This window comes from Danio rerio, chromosome 9, assembly GCF_052040795.2.
Source record: "Danio rerio strain M-AB ecotype USA chromosome 9, GRCz13ab, whole genome shotgun sequence".
Classification (NCBI taxonomy): Eukaryota; Metazoa; Chordata; class Actinopteri; order Cypriniformes; family Danionidae; genus Danio; species Danio rerio.
In genome coordinates, this window is record NC_141029.1 from 8,085,452 (window position 1) to 8,104,625 (window position 19,174).

The 19,174-nt window shown below is 38.8% G+C and overlaps 1 protein-coding gene across 7 annotated transcripts in view; it reads left to right on the top strand.

The window, feature by feature from the left end:
• cfap65 (cilia and flagella associated protein 65) overlaps positions 1 to 19,174 on the top strand; it is a 44,896-nt gene that overhangs the window by 5,922 nt on the left and 19,800 nt on the right. For 4 of the 7 annotated variants that reach the window (XM_087267351.1, XM_087267353.1, XM_087267352.1 and 1 more), the window contains exons 7-18: positions 1,402 to 1,526; positions 3,263 to 3,485; positions 3,576 to 3,844; positions 5,008 to 5,205; positions 5,448 to 5,828; positions 8,507 to 8,644; positions 8,734 to 8,973; positions 10,183 to 10,407; positions 10,482 to 10,628; positions 12,147 to 12,312; positions 15,812 to 15,940; positions 18,435 to 18,651. In XM_087267351.1, coding sequence (XP_087123477.1) covers positions 1,402 to 1,526; positions 3,263 to 3,485; positions 3,576 to 3,844; positions 5,008 to 5,205; positions 5,448 to 5,828; positions 8,507 to 8,644; positions 8,734 to 8,973; positions 10,183 to 10,407; positions 10,482 to 10,628; positions 12,147 to 12,312; positions 15,812 to 15,940; positions 18,435 to 18,651 — 2,458 coding nt within the window. The remainder of the gene's footprint in view (positions 1 to 1,401; positions 1,527 to 3,262; positions 3,486 to 3,575; positions 3,845 to 5,007; positions 5,206 to 5,447; positions 5,829 to 8,506; positions 8,645 to 8,733; positions 8,974 to 10,182; positions 10,408 to 10,481; positions 10,629 to 12,146; positions 12,313 to 15,811; positions 15,941 to 18,434; positions 18,652 to 19,174) is intronic. The other 3 variants (XM_087267355.1, XM_087267357.1, XM_087267356.1) reach the window with 1 other exon arrangement.

Genomic DNA, 19,174 nt, shown 5'->3' on the forward strand with positions numbered 1-19,174 from the left:
AATAGAAATAAAATAAAAGAACAACAAAAACCACCCCGAGGGGGAAAAACATAACTTTAACACTAACAAACTTGGCACAACAAGAACAAGGCAAGACTGGAGCAGGAACACGGGGAGTGTAGACAACGGACTGGCACAGGACTCAAAACATGAGGGGATTTTAAAGCAAAAGTAAATTGACACAAACAGGTAAACATGACAAACTAATAATGAGTTAACAAGGAGGGTGGGACTAGACAATAGACGGGAGAGCGCATGACACAGAGAGACAACACAAGCCATGCGCTCACATAACACAGGACAAGAACATGCGCCAATGAGAGAACTCATTAACCGCATGTTCATGACAAGACAAGCACAACACTGAAGCACACGACAAAAGCACGTGACCACAATGTAAACACCAAGCCACGTGCTTTGACAAGAGACGCAAGACACGAGCACACGATGAATGAAAACACTCACCGTGCGCTCACACACGCAGCCTGCTTCATCCCAGCGCCGACCAAAACCAACAAGACTGAGACGCTGGGAATGAAACACCACGCTGCTGACAGACGAAAACACAAACACGAGTACAAGAGCGCACGCGTCTGAGGGACGCAGAGCGAACACGCGGCCGCATCAAGCAGGAGCGCGCACACTCTGCGTACACCCATGACGGCGCGCGCGCACACAGAGACAGAAACAGGACCAGACATGGGTAGTGTCCGAGCTCTGCCACCAAAACAAGAATTTACAAGACCAGAGTGGCAGAACCCTGACAATATGTGGTTTAAACAAAGACATTAAAAAATGTCATCTAAATTTAAAATAACATCTGAGTGAATGACACTTAATGGCAATTGTCAATAGCATGGATAAAATCTCATTCATAGTCTTGGCATGTCATGTCATGATTGTAAAGTTGTCGTGACAGTCTTATGAACACCCCCTTCAAGTAAAGTGTTACCAAACCTATATAATAAAAAAAGTTAATTGATGCCACTTTGGATAAAAGCATCTGCCAAATATATAAATGTCTGCAGAAATAAATGCACTATAGTAGGTGTTTGCCATTTTTAGGGGTTTCAATTCTAAAATTCTTCACTACTGACTGTACATTGGTGGAATTTTTTTGACTTTCAAATACATACTTGGTAAAGCACCATTTCACAAAATCTACTGTGAGAGACCTTAGGAACTTGTTCATATTTTTGTATTACTTTTAATATCTTAATTGTACAATAATTTGTATTTTTATGAGCAAAGTGACTGTGATTTGTGTTTTCTGTTCTGTTGTATTCTATATCTTCAAAAGGTAAACATTCAAGAAGGTGTTTCTGTCCTTATTGTTATCAGTCGTTTTTATTAACTTTTACTGAACCGAACAGGTAATAACAATTCAATTTCTTTTGACAGCCAAGTACCCCCACCTCCAGATCAGCTCAACGGGTCAGGAGGAGGGCTGTAAGGTGCTGGACTTTGGCAGTGTGGCAGTTGGAGAATTTCTTGAAAAGCACTTTGAGATCCACAACCCCTCCACTGTATGTTCTCTCCATCCTACATTGTTTAGACATATCATATTGCATAGTTGGTCCACCCTTTAAATTAAGTGACTTAATTACTATGTATTTACATTTAAATTAATTATTGTACTTAATATTTTAAAAAAATTATCTGCTTGCGATTACCAGTGGTGGAAAGAGTACTTAAAAAGCATACTTAAGTAAAAGTACCATTACTTGCCTAAAAATGTAGTGTGAGTAGAGTAAAAGTACCTGTTGTAAATATTACTCAAGCAGGAGTAAAAAGTACATTTAGATATTGCCCAGCAGGCACACAATTTCATAAGACATTAATATTAGGTTAGATTTAGGTTGTGATGTCAGGTGACCAAAATTCAATGTCTAGCCAGCATCTAAGGACAACATAATTTTAATGTCCAATAATGACATCAAATGACATTGATATTTAGTTGATTTTAGGTTGTTTTAGAAACTAACCAAAATCCAACGTTTAGCCAACACTTAAATCAGCATCCTATTGACATCAAATACTGACATTTATTCATCAGGTATGGCAACCAAAATTCAACGTCTCATAGATATCATAGTGTTAACGTCGACACAGCGTCAAGCTGTAACATCATTAGACGTTGATATTTGATTGGTTTTAGGTTGGACGTTGGACATTGACATCGGCCTGACATTGAGTTCTGATGTAAACCCGATTTTCATTTCCAAACAAAATGCTGCATCTCCACGACGTTAGGGTACAACTTCAACCTGACGGCATGTTATTGTCTTGTGCCTGCTGGGTGTTTAAGGCCATTTCGGTCATCATACAATAAATATCCATCATCTTTTCATCAGTGACATGCATCTAAACCAGGTGTTCCCATACTCGGTCCTGGAGGGTCGGTGTACTGCAAAGTTTAGTTCCAATCTCAATTAGACGCACCTGGGCTAGCTAATCAATCTCATACTAGGCTTTCTAGAAACATCCGTGCAGGTGTGTTGAGGCAAGTTGGAGCTAAAATCTGCAGGACATCGGCCCTCTAGGACCGTGTTTGGGCAACCCTGATCTAAACAGTCTCTGGGTCAATGTGTGTAAAGATTTTGAACATCTTCTTGGACACTTTTAATGCTTCCAGTTTGCTGCCATGTAAAGTGCACATGTCTTTAAGTAGTTCATTATGATGCAATTTACCTTCTATGTGCGATTTGATTGGACAGGAACTACAGGACGGATTTTTCTAATTCCCATAGACAAGAGAAAAATAAAGTAGTTACTGCAGGTTGATGGAAAGTAGTGGAGTAAAAGTACAGACACTGCATTAAAAATTTACTCAAGGAAGAGTAAAAGTACACATTTTTAAAACTACTTAGTAAATTTATAATTTCTGAGAAAAACTCAATTACAGTAACTTGAGTATTTGTAATTAGTTACTTTACACCACTGGCAATTACATAAGTAATTAATTTCTGTAATTACATTTATAATTACACTACAATGTGTAATTATTACACATTTGTATTTGCACTTTTATATGACCCATCCATTAAACGTGAACCCACCTTTAAATCTATCCATACTACCAAACCTGTCCCTAACATTACATGTATTCCAGCTCAATACCACCATAAGTGTTGTACAATATAAAATGAACACACTTAGTACATTGTACTTATTTTTTTTTATGTAAGTACCTGGTAGTTACCTAGTAAACATCAAATGGGACTTAATGTTTTTCTATCCTGGTCACTAACTTTCTCCTTAGGTTAGCACAGCATTCAGTCTGTCCTGGATGAGACGACCCACTCTCATGGAGTCTGTGTTTCGCTGTGAGGTGTATGAGGGGACGATCGCACCTTATTCAGTGTTGAAAGTCCCTGTCTGCTTCTCTCCACTCACAGTGGAAAGCATAAGTGTAGACTACATCAGACTTACCTGTCCTGGGGCTGTAAATGAAGAGCTGCTCAAAGTGTCTGGCACATGCATAGGTATAATTCCTAACCCCACGGTAAGACATCTGCTTGAAAACATTTCAGACATGGTCTGATTGTGATCTTCTGTCCAATTTCTAACTTCAGGTCCAATAGTATCTCTAAGCACCTCTCTACTGGACTTTGGCTGTGTTGAAGAAGGCTCAGAGATGTCACACAATGTGCAGATCATCAACTCCTCTGTAGTATTGGCTCATTACCAGTTTGATATGGACACTGGGGGACATAGTGTATTCAGTGTTGATAAGCCTTGTGGCATCCTGGGTGGCAGCAGCAAACTCAACCTGCGTGTGAAATTCAGACCACACTGTTCTGTAGCTTATCATAAGACTGTGACCTGTTTGCTGATGCACAGGGTAGGTTGGTTTATCAGTCAATGTACCATTAATTCATTCATCCAGCCTACCATCTATCTATCTATCTATCTATCTATCTATCTATCTATCTATCTATCTATCTATCTATCTATCTATCTATCTATCTATCTATCTATCTATCTATCTATCTATCTATCTATCTATCTATCTATCTATCTATCTATCTATCTATCTATCTGTTTATCTGTTTATCTATCTGTCTGTCTGTCTATCTGTTCTGTCTTACTGTCCATCCATCCATCCATCCATCCATCCATCCATCCATCCATCCATCCATCCATCCATCCATCCATCCATCCATCCATCCATCCATCCATCCATCCATCCATCCATCCATTCATCAATCCATCCATCATATATTATGTTTCAAATTGTACTGTATGTCTGTCCATTCATCCATCTAATATTCATCCATTCATCTATCCATCCACCCATCCATTCATCCATCCATTCGTCCATTATATATCGAATTGTATATGTGTCCATTTATCCAACATCCATCCGGTCATGCATTCATCCATTCATCCATCCATGCAACCACCCATCCGGTCTCGTATATCGACATCTATCTGTCTATCCATCAGTCTATCCATATTTCCATCCATCTATTTATCATCTATCCATCAGTCTGTCCTTCAGTCAATCCTTTGGTCCATTTCTCCATCCATCCATCCATCCACACATAATAAATCTGTTTGTATATACTGTATGTCTATTCTTCCATCTAAAATCAATTTGTCTACCCATCCTTCTGTTCATCCATCTATTCAAACCTCCATCCATCCATACATCTATCCATCCTATATCTTTTTGCATACTATATGTCTGTCCATTTATCCATCTAACATCTATCATTCTGCTCTATTAATTTCTTGTCTATCTTTCTATCCATCCATCTGTCTTTACAAACATAAAGCCATTTTTAATCTGCCAAACCATCATTAAATCCATTCATCACTTATCTGTCTATCCTTAAAAAAACATGTGGTGTCTATCCATTCATCAAACTATCTCTATCAATCTATCCATCCATTATTCAATTCATCCATTAATTTGTCATTTTTGTGTTTCTCAGAATAGCTACTGAAGAAAGCTGACTTGATTTTATTATAATGGTGCTCAGTTATATTTTTTCATTAAAGGAGCCACTGTTTCTGGATTTGATCGGCACCTGTCACTCAGAGCAGTTGAAGCCAGCCATTTTAAACCCCAGACACCTGAGTGCCTACAGACTAAATCTACTACAAGGGCTCACCTGTTACCCTCCTGATTTACTAAGTACCTTGCTGGAAGAGCAAAAATTGAAAGTGGATGACAGTGGAGCATTGGTAATACAGGAGGTGTGTGCACAGTATGTCCGTCTTCACTGTGGTGTAACAAGTATTTTGTAACATCTAAGAGTTGTCATGTTATTTAAGTTTCTTTTTACATTTTTAGACCAATATATCCAACATGCAGCCCAATTTATTGTTCTAATTTCCATTTGGATAAGAGCTAATGGGAATAGCTAAATGTAAATTTCCTGGAAATGTAAAGCTTTCGTTTCAAATCACAAAACACTAAATATATTACCTGTCTTCAGTTTCCAGCAGATACTGTATATCCCACACGTCTCTTCAACCCACGCAGTCCTCTAGAGGAGTATTTCCATGTTAATTCAGCACCTGAAGCAGAAACAGAACTTGGCAACGACTCATCCGAATTCCCCGTTCACCATGTTACCGTTCAACCCTCTGAGCTCCTGTTTTATGATGGCCCAGCGTCAAAGTCAGTCTCCATCACCAACCACACCAAGGGCAAAATCTGTGTGATGTGGTCACCTGGAGCCAAATCCCCTTTCTCCATTTTTCCTCTCTCCTGTGAGCTGGGCCCTTTAAAGACCACAGCCTTCAGAGTGACGTACAGTCCAAACCAGCAGAACATGTTCCATGCAACACAGCTAGAGTGTTTCACATTTTACAAGGTAATGTGAGATTGAAGGTACAGTCGCACTGACAGGACAACAACCTGTATTCACAAATTTTTATTGACTTGATAAAACATTACTATGTAATTGCCTTGTCTTCAGATATTTCATTCATTTATTCATTTCTATTCGGCTTAGTCCCTTTATTAATCTGGGGTGGCCACAGCGGAATGAACCGCCAACTTATCCAGCATATGTTTTACGCAGCAGGTGCCTTTCCAGCTGCAATCCATCACTGTGAAACATCCATACATTCTCATTCACACACATACACTACGGACAATTTATCTTACCCAATTCACCCATACCACATGTCTTTGGACTTGTGAGGGAAACCAGAGCACCCGGAGGAAACTCCAGTGAACACAAGGAGAACATGCAAACTCCACACAGAAATGCCAGTTGACCCAGCCAGGGCGCAAAACAGCGAACTTCTTGCTGTGAGGCGATTGTGCTACCCACTGCGCCACTGTGCTGCCTTCCAAATATTTCTACTTCTGTAATAAATATATATGAATGAAGTAATGGGTCTCATTTTACAGTTTTCATAAACTGTAAGCAAAGAAGTACTTGCATATCAACACTTTAAATGGCATTTTCTATGGCCATAGATATTTACATTAATTGTTGCCTATGCCGTTGTTGTCTATTGGAAGGAATGCGTAAATAGAGCCGCTATTTTAGTACAGGGTAGCGCTCTTTTGAAATAAATGCAGGAGCAAGATGCAGTGGAGCACGGGCCATTCAGAGCCAGATATATACACATATATACATATATCTATGATCGGAAGTGGTTAGTATGCAATTTTTTTTATTTTTATCACTTCTACATCGATGGATAAGTGACCGCACAGGCATTGCCGACAAAGAGCATGTGTTTGTGTTCATGGAAATGTATTATCCTCCCTATCTGTTAATCTAATCCGTATCCTGAAACACATCCCCTCTCCTGCTTTCGCTTCTCATTCTAACAAAGGGAGCGATTCGTTTGTGAATAAATCTCAGTAATGAACGACTCGTTCACTTAGACGACAATAATACAAGTTTCTGGCACTGCAGCATCTTGTCATATTTTATTTGCATTGTTTGCTTATTTTATTTAGCAAAACTAGCATAAGTTTGGTATTTAGTGTGAGTTGGTGCTACTTTGCCTTATGGTCAGGGCAGTAAGAGACTGTATTATCATCAATAACCTTACTAGTTTAGCACAAAAGTTTGTAACATACAAAAACGTAAAAAATGAAATCTTACCCATGAAATGTTCTGCCTTTGTGCTTTGTTTTCTTTGTTTGCTCTTTACTATACCCGTACACAGTGCAAAAGTCCTTCACATTGGCTTTAGTCTTGGCTGAGTGCAGTTGAATGACATTTGTCCTGAGAGCACTGTACAAATGTGGCGGCGCTATTAGTGCATGCTCAGGGTCTGTATGCGATATCTAGTGTACATATGTCTATGGCAATAAAGCAATTCATTTGTCTGTCTAACATGGGTGATGTAGTTTATGAAATATCCTTTATCTTAACAAGTGGCAAAGCAAGCAAAATATAATACCTTGTTGCATAACTACATCAATACATAATAACTTAACTTTTTAATCCATAGTTAGTTGTGCAACCCAAATAATAATGTTAAAGTGATACTTTACCTAAAAATGACATTTCTGTTATCATTTACTCACTGTTTACTTGTTCCAAAAAGCAGTTTTTTTTCTGTTGAACACAAAAGTAGATATTGTACAACCTGGGCTCATTGTGGAAACGTAGCCCCGCGGACGTTTCTGCGGACCGTGAAATACATCCCGGGAGGTACGTATTCGAGCGGTTTTTGTTTTTGCGGATCCGCCATTCGCGCCCGCGCTGTTCTTGCGCGAAAAGCCGCCGGAGGCCGCTATGGAGCGACCGTCCGTTCGACTAGCTGGCCGAATGATCAACCGGGCAGCCCTCCTCTTCCTCCTCCTCCTCCTCCTTCCCTAAACCCAAGCGACGGTTTGCAAAAGCCGTCCATAAAAAAACAAAACAAAAGCCCTTGTCTTTGATTTCGACCGCATTTTCGGATCCCGCCACATTCTCGTCCCTATTTTTCAGATTCTGTTTTTCATCTTACCTGATTTCTGGAACCACTCTTCCCCGGACCCGATCACGGTTGTCCCCGTGGCCGGCTCCTCCTCCTCCGGGCCTCCGCTCCGTCGACATAACGCTGCGAGCTAAGCGGACAAACTGGTAGCAGCAGGAAAGCCCTCCTCTCGGAGGTGAGCCTTCGGCCGGCGAGCGCGAAGAGGAGGAGCGGAGCGGCGCCACAACGCCCCGCAGCGTTCACTCGAGAAAAACTAAACACGACCGTACGTACCTCCGGCCACGTAAATCACGGTCTACAGAAACGTCTGCGGGGCTACATTTCCAGAATGAGCTTGGTTTGATATTGGATATTGGTTACCATTGAAATGTATAGTACTTTTGCTTCTGTTTTGTTTTTGTTCACCTGAATTTTTTATTTATTTTTATAAGTTTTTGGGTAACTATCCGTTTAAATCATTCAGCACTATTCAACAGTACAGTACAGTACACAGAACCCGTGATCCCAGGCAATATATCTCTGAAAAACTGGTTATAATGTGAACATTGGTTCCGAACATGGACATTTCGAGCAACCTATAACTCTGCTTGGAAATTTGCAGGTCTTGAAGAATCATAGAATTGTGGAAGATCAGACTTTATGCCCACCCTGGTGCCTTACAGTCAGAGTAACTGGCCACTCATTTCAGCCTGGAAAAGAGCCCTTTGTCCCCAAATTCTCTCTTCAACACTCTCAAGTGGTAAGTTAAATAAGGCACCTTTCATCATAATATGTTGAAAAAAATATAGATGGAAAGACAAAGTTTTAACACCATTCATTTCCCTACAGGTATTCCCCGCACTGAAAAGGGTGTCATACCGCACTGTCCTACTACAGAATACAGGGGACCTACCTTTAATCTTCAGATTGGATCCCGAGGAGTGCCCATCAGTGTGTGTACTGCCACCCTGTGGTCTGGTGCCACCAGGCAGTCACCAGATCCTCACATTAAGATGCTCTCCATCACCAGACCACCCTTCTAGGATACCTTTGACATTACATCTGAATGCCAGCCCCAATCACACACAGGTTACACTATTTTCTACATAGCTGTAACATGTTTAAATATGTTGACATTTAACTTGCTATTCATAATTGAAGTGGAGGAAGAGTCTGGGGTTCTCTTCTAAGACTGCTGCCCCTGTGACCGGCCCCGGAAAAGCAGTTGAAAATGAATGAATGAATGAATTCACCCAAAATTGAAAATTTTTTTAAAAATTAGATTTTTTTAATTGTTTCTCTTCAACACAAGCAAAGATACTTTAGAATTATGAAATCCATAAGCTGTTGGCATCCATAGTAGACAAGAAAAATGAAGGATGTCAATGGTTACTGGTTTTCAACATTTTAAACTATATTCCATCATATTTAACTTAAAACAGGTTTGAAAGTTGTGCAGGGCGAGTAAATGATGACAGAATTCTCATTTGTGGGTGAACTATCGCTTTAAGTAGCTTTAATTAAGCTACTTTAAAAATATTGTGATTAGCAGGACTGTAGCATTAAGGATACCACTTATGAGTAAGGCTAGCTGGAAAATAAAGCATTTTTTATAATTTGCAAAGGAGCTTAAAGGTTGAACTATGGAGCAATGGAAGATGCAATAGTATGCCATTAGTCAGGTCTAGGTTCAGCAATGTTATACGCCCAAAGTATGAGGGGTCAGCTAAATACCTATATACTGAATAACTAGGTTATTCCATCCCTATCCCTCCCTGATGACACAGGCATATTCCAAGATGGCAATGCCAGCTTTCATCAGGCTCAAACTGTGAAATAGTGGTTCAAAGAGACTCTATATTTTTCCACATGGATTGGCCACTACACAGTCCAGACATTAACCCTATTGAAAATCTTTGAGATGTGCTGGAGAAGACTTTGCACATCAATTCTCCCATCATCAATATAAGATCTAAGGTAAAAAGTTAATGCAACTCTAGAGGGTTGTATTAACCCTCCAGAGTTGGGATTTAATGTTGTGACATTGCACAAGAATATTGAAACGATGTCATGGTGAATGCATGCCATAATCAAAGCTAAAACTGAAGCTAAAATTGCTTTGCTTCAGCCAGTTTCTATAAAGTTACCTTTGCTTTTATGAAAGCAAGATGATTGAATACTCTGTATAACACTGCAAGCCTGAAAGTCTTATTTAAAAGCAAACTGGAGATTTGATCAACCGAAACCCTTGGGGCATTTGCATGAGTCTTTTTTAGCCTACAAATAAATCTTTTGCAGGTACTGAATGTGGTTGCTGTAGCGGAGAAGCTTTCGGTGAGCGTAGAGGGCGATGGCAGTCTGTTCTTTCAGCCCACAGCAGTGAACTCCTGCTCTGAGCAAACCCTGCAAGTGAAGAACACGAGCACCGTGCCGCTGGAGTTCAAGTGGAGGCTGTGTAGATCTGACCAAACTGTTCTGACTGTACTGCCCGACACAGGCATACTCCAGCCCAATGAATGCAAGGTCAGTCTACAGCATCAAAGTGGTGTTTTATTGTAGTTTCCATCTTACTAGTGGAAGAATTTGTATGTTTACAGGTACAGAAGTGGTCCTTCACTCCAAAGGAAGAGATAATGTACAATATGAGGCCCAGTCTCACGTTCTGGCCTGTTCAAACACCACAGCTCAAGAAGTCACGCTTTACAGTTAAAGCTATAGGATTTGCATCCAAATGCTCTCTCCAGGTGTGTTACAGTACATTCACATAAAACTGATGATCATGAAACAGTATATACAGTTGAAGGTAAAATTATTAACCCTTCTTAAGAATGTTTTTCAAGTGACTACAGAACAAACTGTTGTCCAATGACTTGCCCAATTAACTAAACCTAGTTAAGCATTTAAATTGCACTTGAAACTGAATAGTATCTTGCAAAATAACTAGAAATATATTATGTAATGTCATCATGGCAAAGACAAAAGAAATCAGTTATTAGAAATGTATTCTTATAACTACAGGTGATGGACAATGAAACCAAAACACTGACCAAATTAGGAGGTTGGAGGTTTCATGGCTAAAATTGAGCAACCTGGTGGACATTCTTCATTGATTGCACTTTCCACCAGTAAGAACAGAGTAAGAAGGTATAAGTAGGAGAGTCATAGAACAGTTTTGCTTGAAAAATTGCAGTGCGCACAGCATTATGGGTGACATATCAGAGTTCAAAAGAGGACAAATTGTTGGTGCATGTCTTTCTGGTGGATTGGTGACCAAGACAGCAAGTCTTTATGATGTATCAGGAGTGACTGGGCGCAAGAGGAAGCCATCTGGAAGGGATGTCTGGGTGCTAACCCGGATTGCATCCAAAAACATAAAGCTACAGCTGCCCAACTCTCTTGTTTTCACCAACACTATTTGTCGGAAGATCCACAGGATCAATATACATGGCCGGGCTGCTATAGCCACACCTTTGGTCACTCATGACAATGCCAAATGTCAGTTTCAATGTTGCCAAAAGTGAAAATATTGGGCTGTGGACAATGTAAAACATGTGTTGTTCTCTGATGATTCCACCTTGACTGTCTTTCCAGCATCTAGGAGAGTTATGGTGTGGAGAAGCCTGAATTAAAGATCTGGGTGGATCAGTGATGGTTTGGCCAATGCTTGTGCTAGATGGGCACATCACTGCCAAGGACTAGCGTAGCTTTCTCAAGAACCATGTACACCCAATGGTTCAAACATTGTATCTTGAATGTGATGCATCAGGATGATAATGCAAAAACACACAGTAAGAATGGTGACAGAGTGGTTTGATGAACATGAAAGTAAAGTTGAACTCCTCCCATGGTCGAGTCAGTCACCAAATCTAAATATTAATGAGCCACTTTGGGGATAGCAAGTCAGGAAACATTTCCCTTCACCAGCATCATGTAGTGGCCTGGCCACTATTCTGCAAGAAGTTTGTCTCACAACCCCTCAGGCCACTGTGCAGGACTTGTATCTGCCATTCCCAAGACAAATTGATCCAATATTGGCCGCAAAAGGAGGCCTTACACCATACACTGAATTATTGTGGTTTCAGTTTCATTGTCCAACCCCTGTATGTTTAAAAATGTGGGTTTATACAATAAATGTTGAGAATTGTGAATGATCCATCTTGTGCTTGTTTGGAACTAAGAACATGAGAATACCTTGAATTGTATTTGCTGTAAAAATGATTCTCATTACTGTTTTTAATTTTCTGAAATGTTTTTTTTCCCAGGCAGAGCAGCCTGTTATAGATTTGGGCGAGGTGCTGGTGGGAAGCTGTAAGACATTTGATTTCCCTCTACTGAACAACAGCCCCTGTGCCGTGAGCTACTCTCTGACCACACAGCAGTGCATCAGTGTTACAGGCTTTCCTGAAGAGATGACTCAAGATCCTCTGGGTAGGAAAAATTGGTCTTGGTCATGTTTGGAGTGTTTGTTAGAGAAGTGACCGTTTTTGCATTTACTTCAGTTTGTTTAGCGATATATGAACACTGCAGTCACACTCAAAATCATAGCAAAATAATCAGTCCAAGATTGCCTAAACAAGGGGGACTTTGAAGCGATTGAGTCAAGGTGAAAAAAAAAGACAATTTGACCCATTGGACCAATAACGCACACTGTACCCTGAATAATGATAAATGTGTTCCATAATAGCAGCAGTGTCTTAGGGCCTTTTCACACTATGCCATCCGTACCGTGCCCAGGCCCGTTTCCCGGATCGTTTGAGAAGTGTGAGTGCGCTGAATCGGGCTCAAGCACGGTTTACTTGGCCGGCCCTGGCCCGGTTGGAGGAGGTGGGCCTGAGCGCGGTTCACTTGGGCTTTGGCGCGGTACTCTTGTGTGTGAGTGCAAAACGCGCCAAAGCTTGAAACTGAAAGCGAGACGTGACTTTTAAGGGACTGTTTCATATGGATTTATTAATCATTCGTACTGTTCCGTGAACGCAAACTGCCGTAGTTTATTAAAGACGCAAACCCCTCACTGCACGACAGCTGCGCGCCTTCAGCAGACTTCCTCATTCCTGCAGTACGAGGGCTTTATGATTGTTTATGAGCGCCAAAAGTGGCAGATCTGTTCGGCGAAATATCTGACTGCGTGTCACCGCATCCCTAAGGACTGTTTGTCGAAATATTTGACTGCATGTCACTGCATATCAAACCGACTGAAATGATATAACTAGAGAAATCTCCACTGTGCTGCTGAGTGAGAGCGCTTCACTGAACAGCGCAGCATCAATGACGTAAGCATGCCCAGGCCCGATTGTGGTGTGAAGGCGGGCCGTCGTGGGAGACGGGAGGGGGGACAATCGTGCTTTGGCCCGGTTCAAGGCAACTGTACCTAGTGTGAGTACGGCCATGTTCTGTGAGTAAGCACATAAGCACAAAATGAGTCTGTTCGTTTTAAAATGTAAATTAAATAAAATTTATTTTCGAATTAGAGCGGGAATGTAGTGGAAAAAATATCTACTGTATATGGAAAAGTCACAACTGGTACAGTTAAAACCACAATAGGCCTGCAGAGGGATTTATAAATCCATCTTATGTTGTCAAATAAATGAAAGTAAATATATTTATTTCACGATTTCTGAAGGAACATCTGACACTAAACTAATGCTAATATTAGAAAAAAATGTACATTGCAATATTTTGATTTCTGCTATTTAAATTACAATATTTCACTAGATAACTTGAGCAGCTATATTTGAAAAAAAAATGTGAATTTTATGGAGTGCATCTGCATAAAAATAATAATAATACCCTACATGTGTATAGCGCTTTTCTAGACACTTAAAACACTTTACACAATAGGGGCGTCTCCTCATCCACCACCAGTGTGCAGCATCCACCTGGATGATGTGACGGCAGCCATATTGCGCTAGACACACCGCACACCACACACCAGCTGATTGGTGGAGAGGAGACAGAGTGATGAAGCCAATTATAATATGGGGATGGTTAGCTTAGCTTTAGTGGGCGACCATGTGAGAGTTGCAGAGGGCTAGCTATAAAAGCCTAATTACAAGCCTCGATAAATATTATATGGAAAACATACAAATGAAGGAGTCTAAAAGTATTCAGGTACATAAATAAAAGAATGAAATGTACAATGTACTTCACAGTCTTCTTTAATAAAATGAATACTATTTAATGTTTCTTAGAGCTACAAACGTAATTCCTTGTGCCCAAATGATTTAAAAATGCTCAAAAGTCACAGGCTTTAAAGGGCCATGAAACCCCCTCGTTTCAGCAGGGTGTTTTCACACCTCTACTTTGGAAAAAGTCAGAAAAGTGGGCGTGTCCAGCTCTGTTTAGGGGGGAGTGTCGGAGGAACTAAAGTGGGAGGGTGTGGGAGTGTCTATTTGGGCACGCGCGAGTTTCAGAGTCAAAATACACAGACAGGAGAAAGTGATGGTGTTTAACCTACATGGACATCTGTAGTCAAATTATTTGCCAAATTTTTAAATGTTGGACTTTAACTGCAGTTTGGCTCTTTTGTTCAGGGAATTCATTCATGCCCCTCGCGACAAACGAGATATTTGATTCGAGGATCTGCTGTAAGCGTGTATTTTTCATGCAATGTTTGATACCGCTCGGCGAATGAGAGAAAAAAAAACCTCCGCATTTCCCGAAAACTTAGATGCACACGGCAGGTAGCGTCAGAAAGCCGCGTGTGTTATTCCGGTCGCTAAATGCGGTAAAAACCCTACACGAGGTTAAAGTTTGGTTGTGATGCTAACGTGTTTACACTCGGTGACTCGGTGCAATAGTTAACTTAGTTCGATACGAGCAAACTGAATAAACAAAGAGTACTGGTCGCTCACTTACCAAATCTGTAGAGACAGGACAATCACAAGCAACTTGAGCCGCGTCTTTATGAAGAGAATACTACAAGCGAATCCAGATCTCAGCGTTTGGAGATGAGAACAGCTCTCAGGTAAACAATAATCCTCCTTAGACACGTAAGTTATTGTTGTCGAGCGTCGCGTACACTGTTAATCCACACGTGACGCCAGCTGCGCTCTCACAGAGAGAAAATGAAAACAAAACTTAACGGCAGCAAACTATAAAAGCAACACTTCACGCTTGTTTTGCCAACACAATGTGGCGTCTCTGTCATCTAAACACTATGACAGTAATGAATATTAATGAAGTTGCACAATAGAGCGCGCTGATTGGTTTGAACCAAGCCTTACTCATGCATTAATGCGTCACACTGTAAGACGTAATAAGACTCACTCTGGCACAGACACCCAGTCTGCTCGCTGGAATACAACGCTATTATGTCATGACCGTGACACAGCTTCAAAAATTTGTTTCAAACCGGAAGTACGAATTTGCTTGAAATAACGCAAAAACAATCAATTTACACTTTTTAGTGAAATATAGGTGTCCTAATAGTGTTTATAGCAGTGTGGGACACATATACGACTGTCAACAGCTCAAAAAATGTGTTTTGGTGTTTCGTGACCCTTTAAACTCACACACACACACACACACACACACACACACACACACACACACAATTGATTAACTGCGATGTGACTATTGCGGATTCATAGAATGCGGTATCAATGCTAAAACAATGTCTTGTGCTGCTCTGCACTAACAAAAGACTAAACATTTTGTTTAAAATAAATATTTTAAAATGTTTTTTTTTTTACCTGGAGTAAATAATGTTTCTAAATAATAACTACTTAGACTAAAACAAAAAATTTACCTGTTTAAACTAAACAATAAATTGTTCACAATATGTTTTGGATCAAACAATTTGTGCCTTAATGAACATATTTCTATTGCAAAAAACCTTTTTGATGTAAATGTAGTTATTTTTACTGTGCTTATAATTGCTCAGCAATGTCAGTGAGTTTTTATTTAATGACATTTTTTTTTTTTTTAGTTCTGGAGATGGAGAATGCAAAGGGGACCATACCTGCTGACTGCAGAATACTAATTCGATGCACAGTGAAACCAGCTCTCAGGGCCCATTACTGCTGGACCATCGGTTACCATGTCCTCAATGTTTCTGGTAGCGTACTAAGAAAATAGTGCTGTTTATTAATTGATTTGTGTTTCTGGGTAGGGTTGCACCAGCTGTTCGTAAGTTTTTGCTTAAACTGGTATCTAAAATCCACACTAAAGACTTAGTAAATACAAATTAGTTTTAAGCTAAATTTGTTCTTACTTCGCTTGCACCACATGTTGTTTTAGTTAGTAGGTCTTTAAAATTCTGCATATATATATATATATATATATATATATATATATATATATATATATATATATATATATATATATATATATATATATATATATACATATATATATAGTTGAAGTTAGAATTATTAGCCCCCCTTTTTTTTTTTTTTCTTTTAAGTTATGTTTAACAGGGCAAAGAAACTTTCCCAGTATTTCTGATAATATTTTTTCTTCTGGAGAAAGTCTTCTTTGTTTTATTTCGGCTAGAATAAATGCAATTATTAATTTTTTTAACACCATTTTAAGGACAAAGTTATTAGCCCCTCTAAGCTATATATTTTTTCGATAGTCTACAGAACAAATCATCGTTATACAATAACTTGCCTAACTACCCTAATTTGCCTAGTTAATTTAATTAACCTAGTTAATCCTATCTCGTATAGAAGTGTCTTTAAAATATATATATTCAATTATTATTTACTGTCATCATGGCAAAGACAAAATAAATCAGTTTTTAGTAATGAGTTATTAAAACTATTATGTTGTGGCAGTCGCTTAGCTTTCTCTTTCGACTGGTCTCTCCTGCTCCCTTAAGACGGTGTCTCTCCAGCCTAATCACTACAGAAAAGAGGCGTTATTAATTATTTCTGATTGGACTAATAACCACCAGCCGGCGGTGTCTCTACTCGGTCTCCACCCTTTCTGGGTGTTCGACCACGCTCTCCCCACCACAATCACTTACCAGTATAATAATAATTTGATCAGCTGTAGTTAGAAATCACACTTTTTAATCTTCTAATGGCTTAATATACGGCCCTGTTGCCATCTTGTGGATAGACAATGTCAACCGTCTTTGTTCTGCTCAGTATGGCAAGCTAATGGACACACACGCACTCTCTCAGAAATTGTAAATATTTTAAAATAGGTACTGTCCTTATAAGTAAACTGCACAGTTGCAATCTAAGCAACTACATTCTCAATTAAAAAAAGCCTCAAAAGTGCTTTATGTTGCCCAACAGCAGGAATACAGGCAAACTGTAGATTATCCTCTGCTTATATATGTATATACAGTTGAAGTCAGATTTATTAGCCCCTCTGAATTATTAGACTGCTTGTTTATTTTTTACCCAATTTCTGTTTAATGAAGAGATGATTTATTTCAACATATTTCTAAACATAATAGTTTTAATAACTTATTTATAATAACTGATTTATTTTATATTTGCCATGATGACAGTACATAATATTTTACTAGATATTTTTCAAGACTCTTCTATACAGCTTATACAGTGACATTTAAAGTCTTAACTAGGTTAAGTAGGGAGGTTAGGGTAATTAGGCAAGTTATTGTTTAACGATAGTTTGTTCTGTAGTCTATCAAAAAAAAAAAAAAAAAAGCTTAAAAGGGCTTACAACGTTGTCTTTAAAATGGTGTTTAATAAAACGGTAATAAAACCTGCTTTTATTTTGGCCAAAATAAAAAAAATAAGAGTTTCTTCAGAAGAAAAAAAATATTATCAGACATACTGTGAAAAATTTCTTGCTCTGTTATACATAATTTAGGACAATGGTTCTCAAACTGTGGTACGTGTATCACTAGTGGTACACAGGCTTCCTTCTAGTGGTACGCGGAGAAATGAAACATGTCATGTACATGCTACACACATTTCAAAAATGTATTAAAAATGATGTATATAATATGTCATATATGACATTTAGCCTATATTTCTGAGGTAATCTGCCATGTTTTTTTTAACTGTGCAGATTTGTAGCTGCTTTACTGGGCCTACTACGCTACTGTATTTCAATACTGCTAATTTTGGTGGTACTTGGAGAGACTATTTTTTTCTGAGGTGGTACTTGATGAAAAAAGTTTGAGAACCACTGATTTAGGAAATATTAAAAAAATAATAAATCAAAGGCGGGCTAATAATTCTGACTTCAACTGTATATAAATTCAAATACATATTGAGTACATACACATTAAGTACAAAAAAAAACACATTAAGTTAACTTTAAACCTAAAATTATTGAAATTATTAAAATCATGACCTTAACAAGAAAGATAAAAGAACAGGAAGCAAAACTTAGTCATGAAGAAATACTCATTTTAATTGATGGATAAACCAACATTAGCCAGCACTAAACTGCATAGCCCAACCAGACTAGCTTGATAGCTCATGCTGACATTTTCAATTGAAAATTGGAATATTAATACAGTGATCACAAAGTTAGAGTCTAAAATATGGCACTTTTATTGTTTCAAATAATTGCTGCACTTTGAGTATATTCCACTATATAGTTTTGTTTTTTCTAACGACTAGGCTCCACTGGAGAAGACCAACCTCAAACTATATGCAACGTGCAGGCTGAAGGAGTGTATCCCTCCCTGGAGGTGATGGATATCTGTAGCTGTGGAGGTTTGGATGGGCTGAGTAAACTTCAGCTGTGGCGTCTCTTTAATCTGGATACACTCAACAGTAATCTGCGCAGAGATCCCAGCCCATCTGAACTCACCTTCAGGGTGCCCACTAGACATAGGTAGTGCTTTAAAATATATTTAGAGCTTTTTGGTTTTGGTTTTGTTGAAAGTGATAACTTTACTGATTTACTAGGGTTTCCACAAGACTTCAATTGATTTTCAGTGAATTAAGGCCTTTAAAAATGTATTAAATCAGAGCAGCAAGTTTTAATTTGATATGATCATGGCATTGATTTGAGGGTCACAGCATTAAGTGTTTGTGCAGTGATTAACGTAAAATTACAGATGTGCTACAATTGTGTTACAGTATGTCTATATATTTGTATTCATTATATATATATATATATATATATATATATATATATATATATATATATATATATATATATATATATATATATATATATATATATATATATAGTTGTATTTATAACAGCTGCTGACAGCAGTGTCATAGAGGTGTATAGATATACTGTGCAATGGGTCTGATCTAAATGTAAAAGTTGTTTACACACTCCAACATCATTGGTCCACAGCTTTATTGGCTCTTATGATTTGGACCTTCCCGAAACTATAAACCAT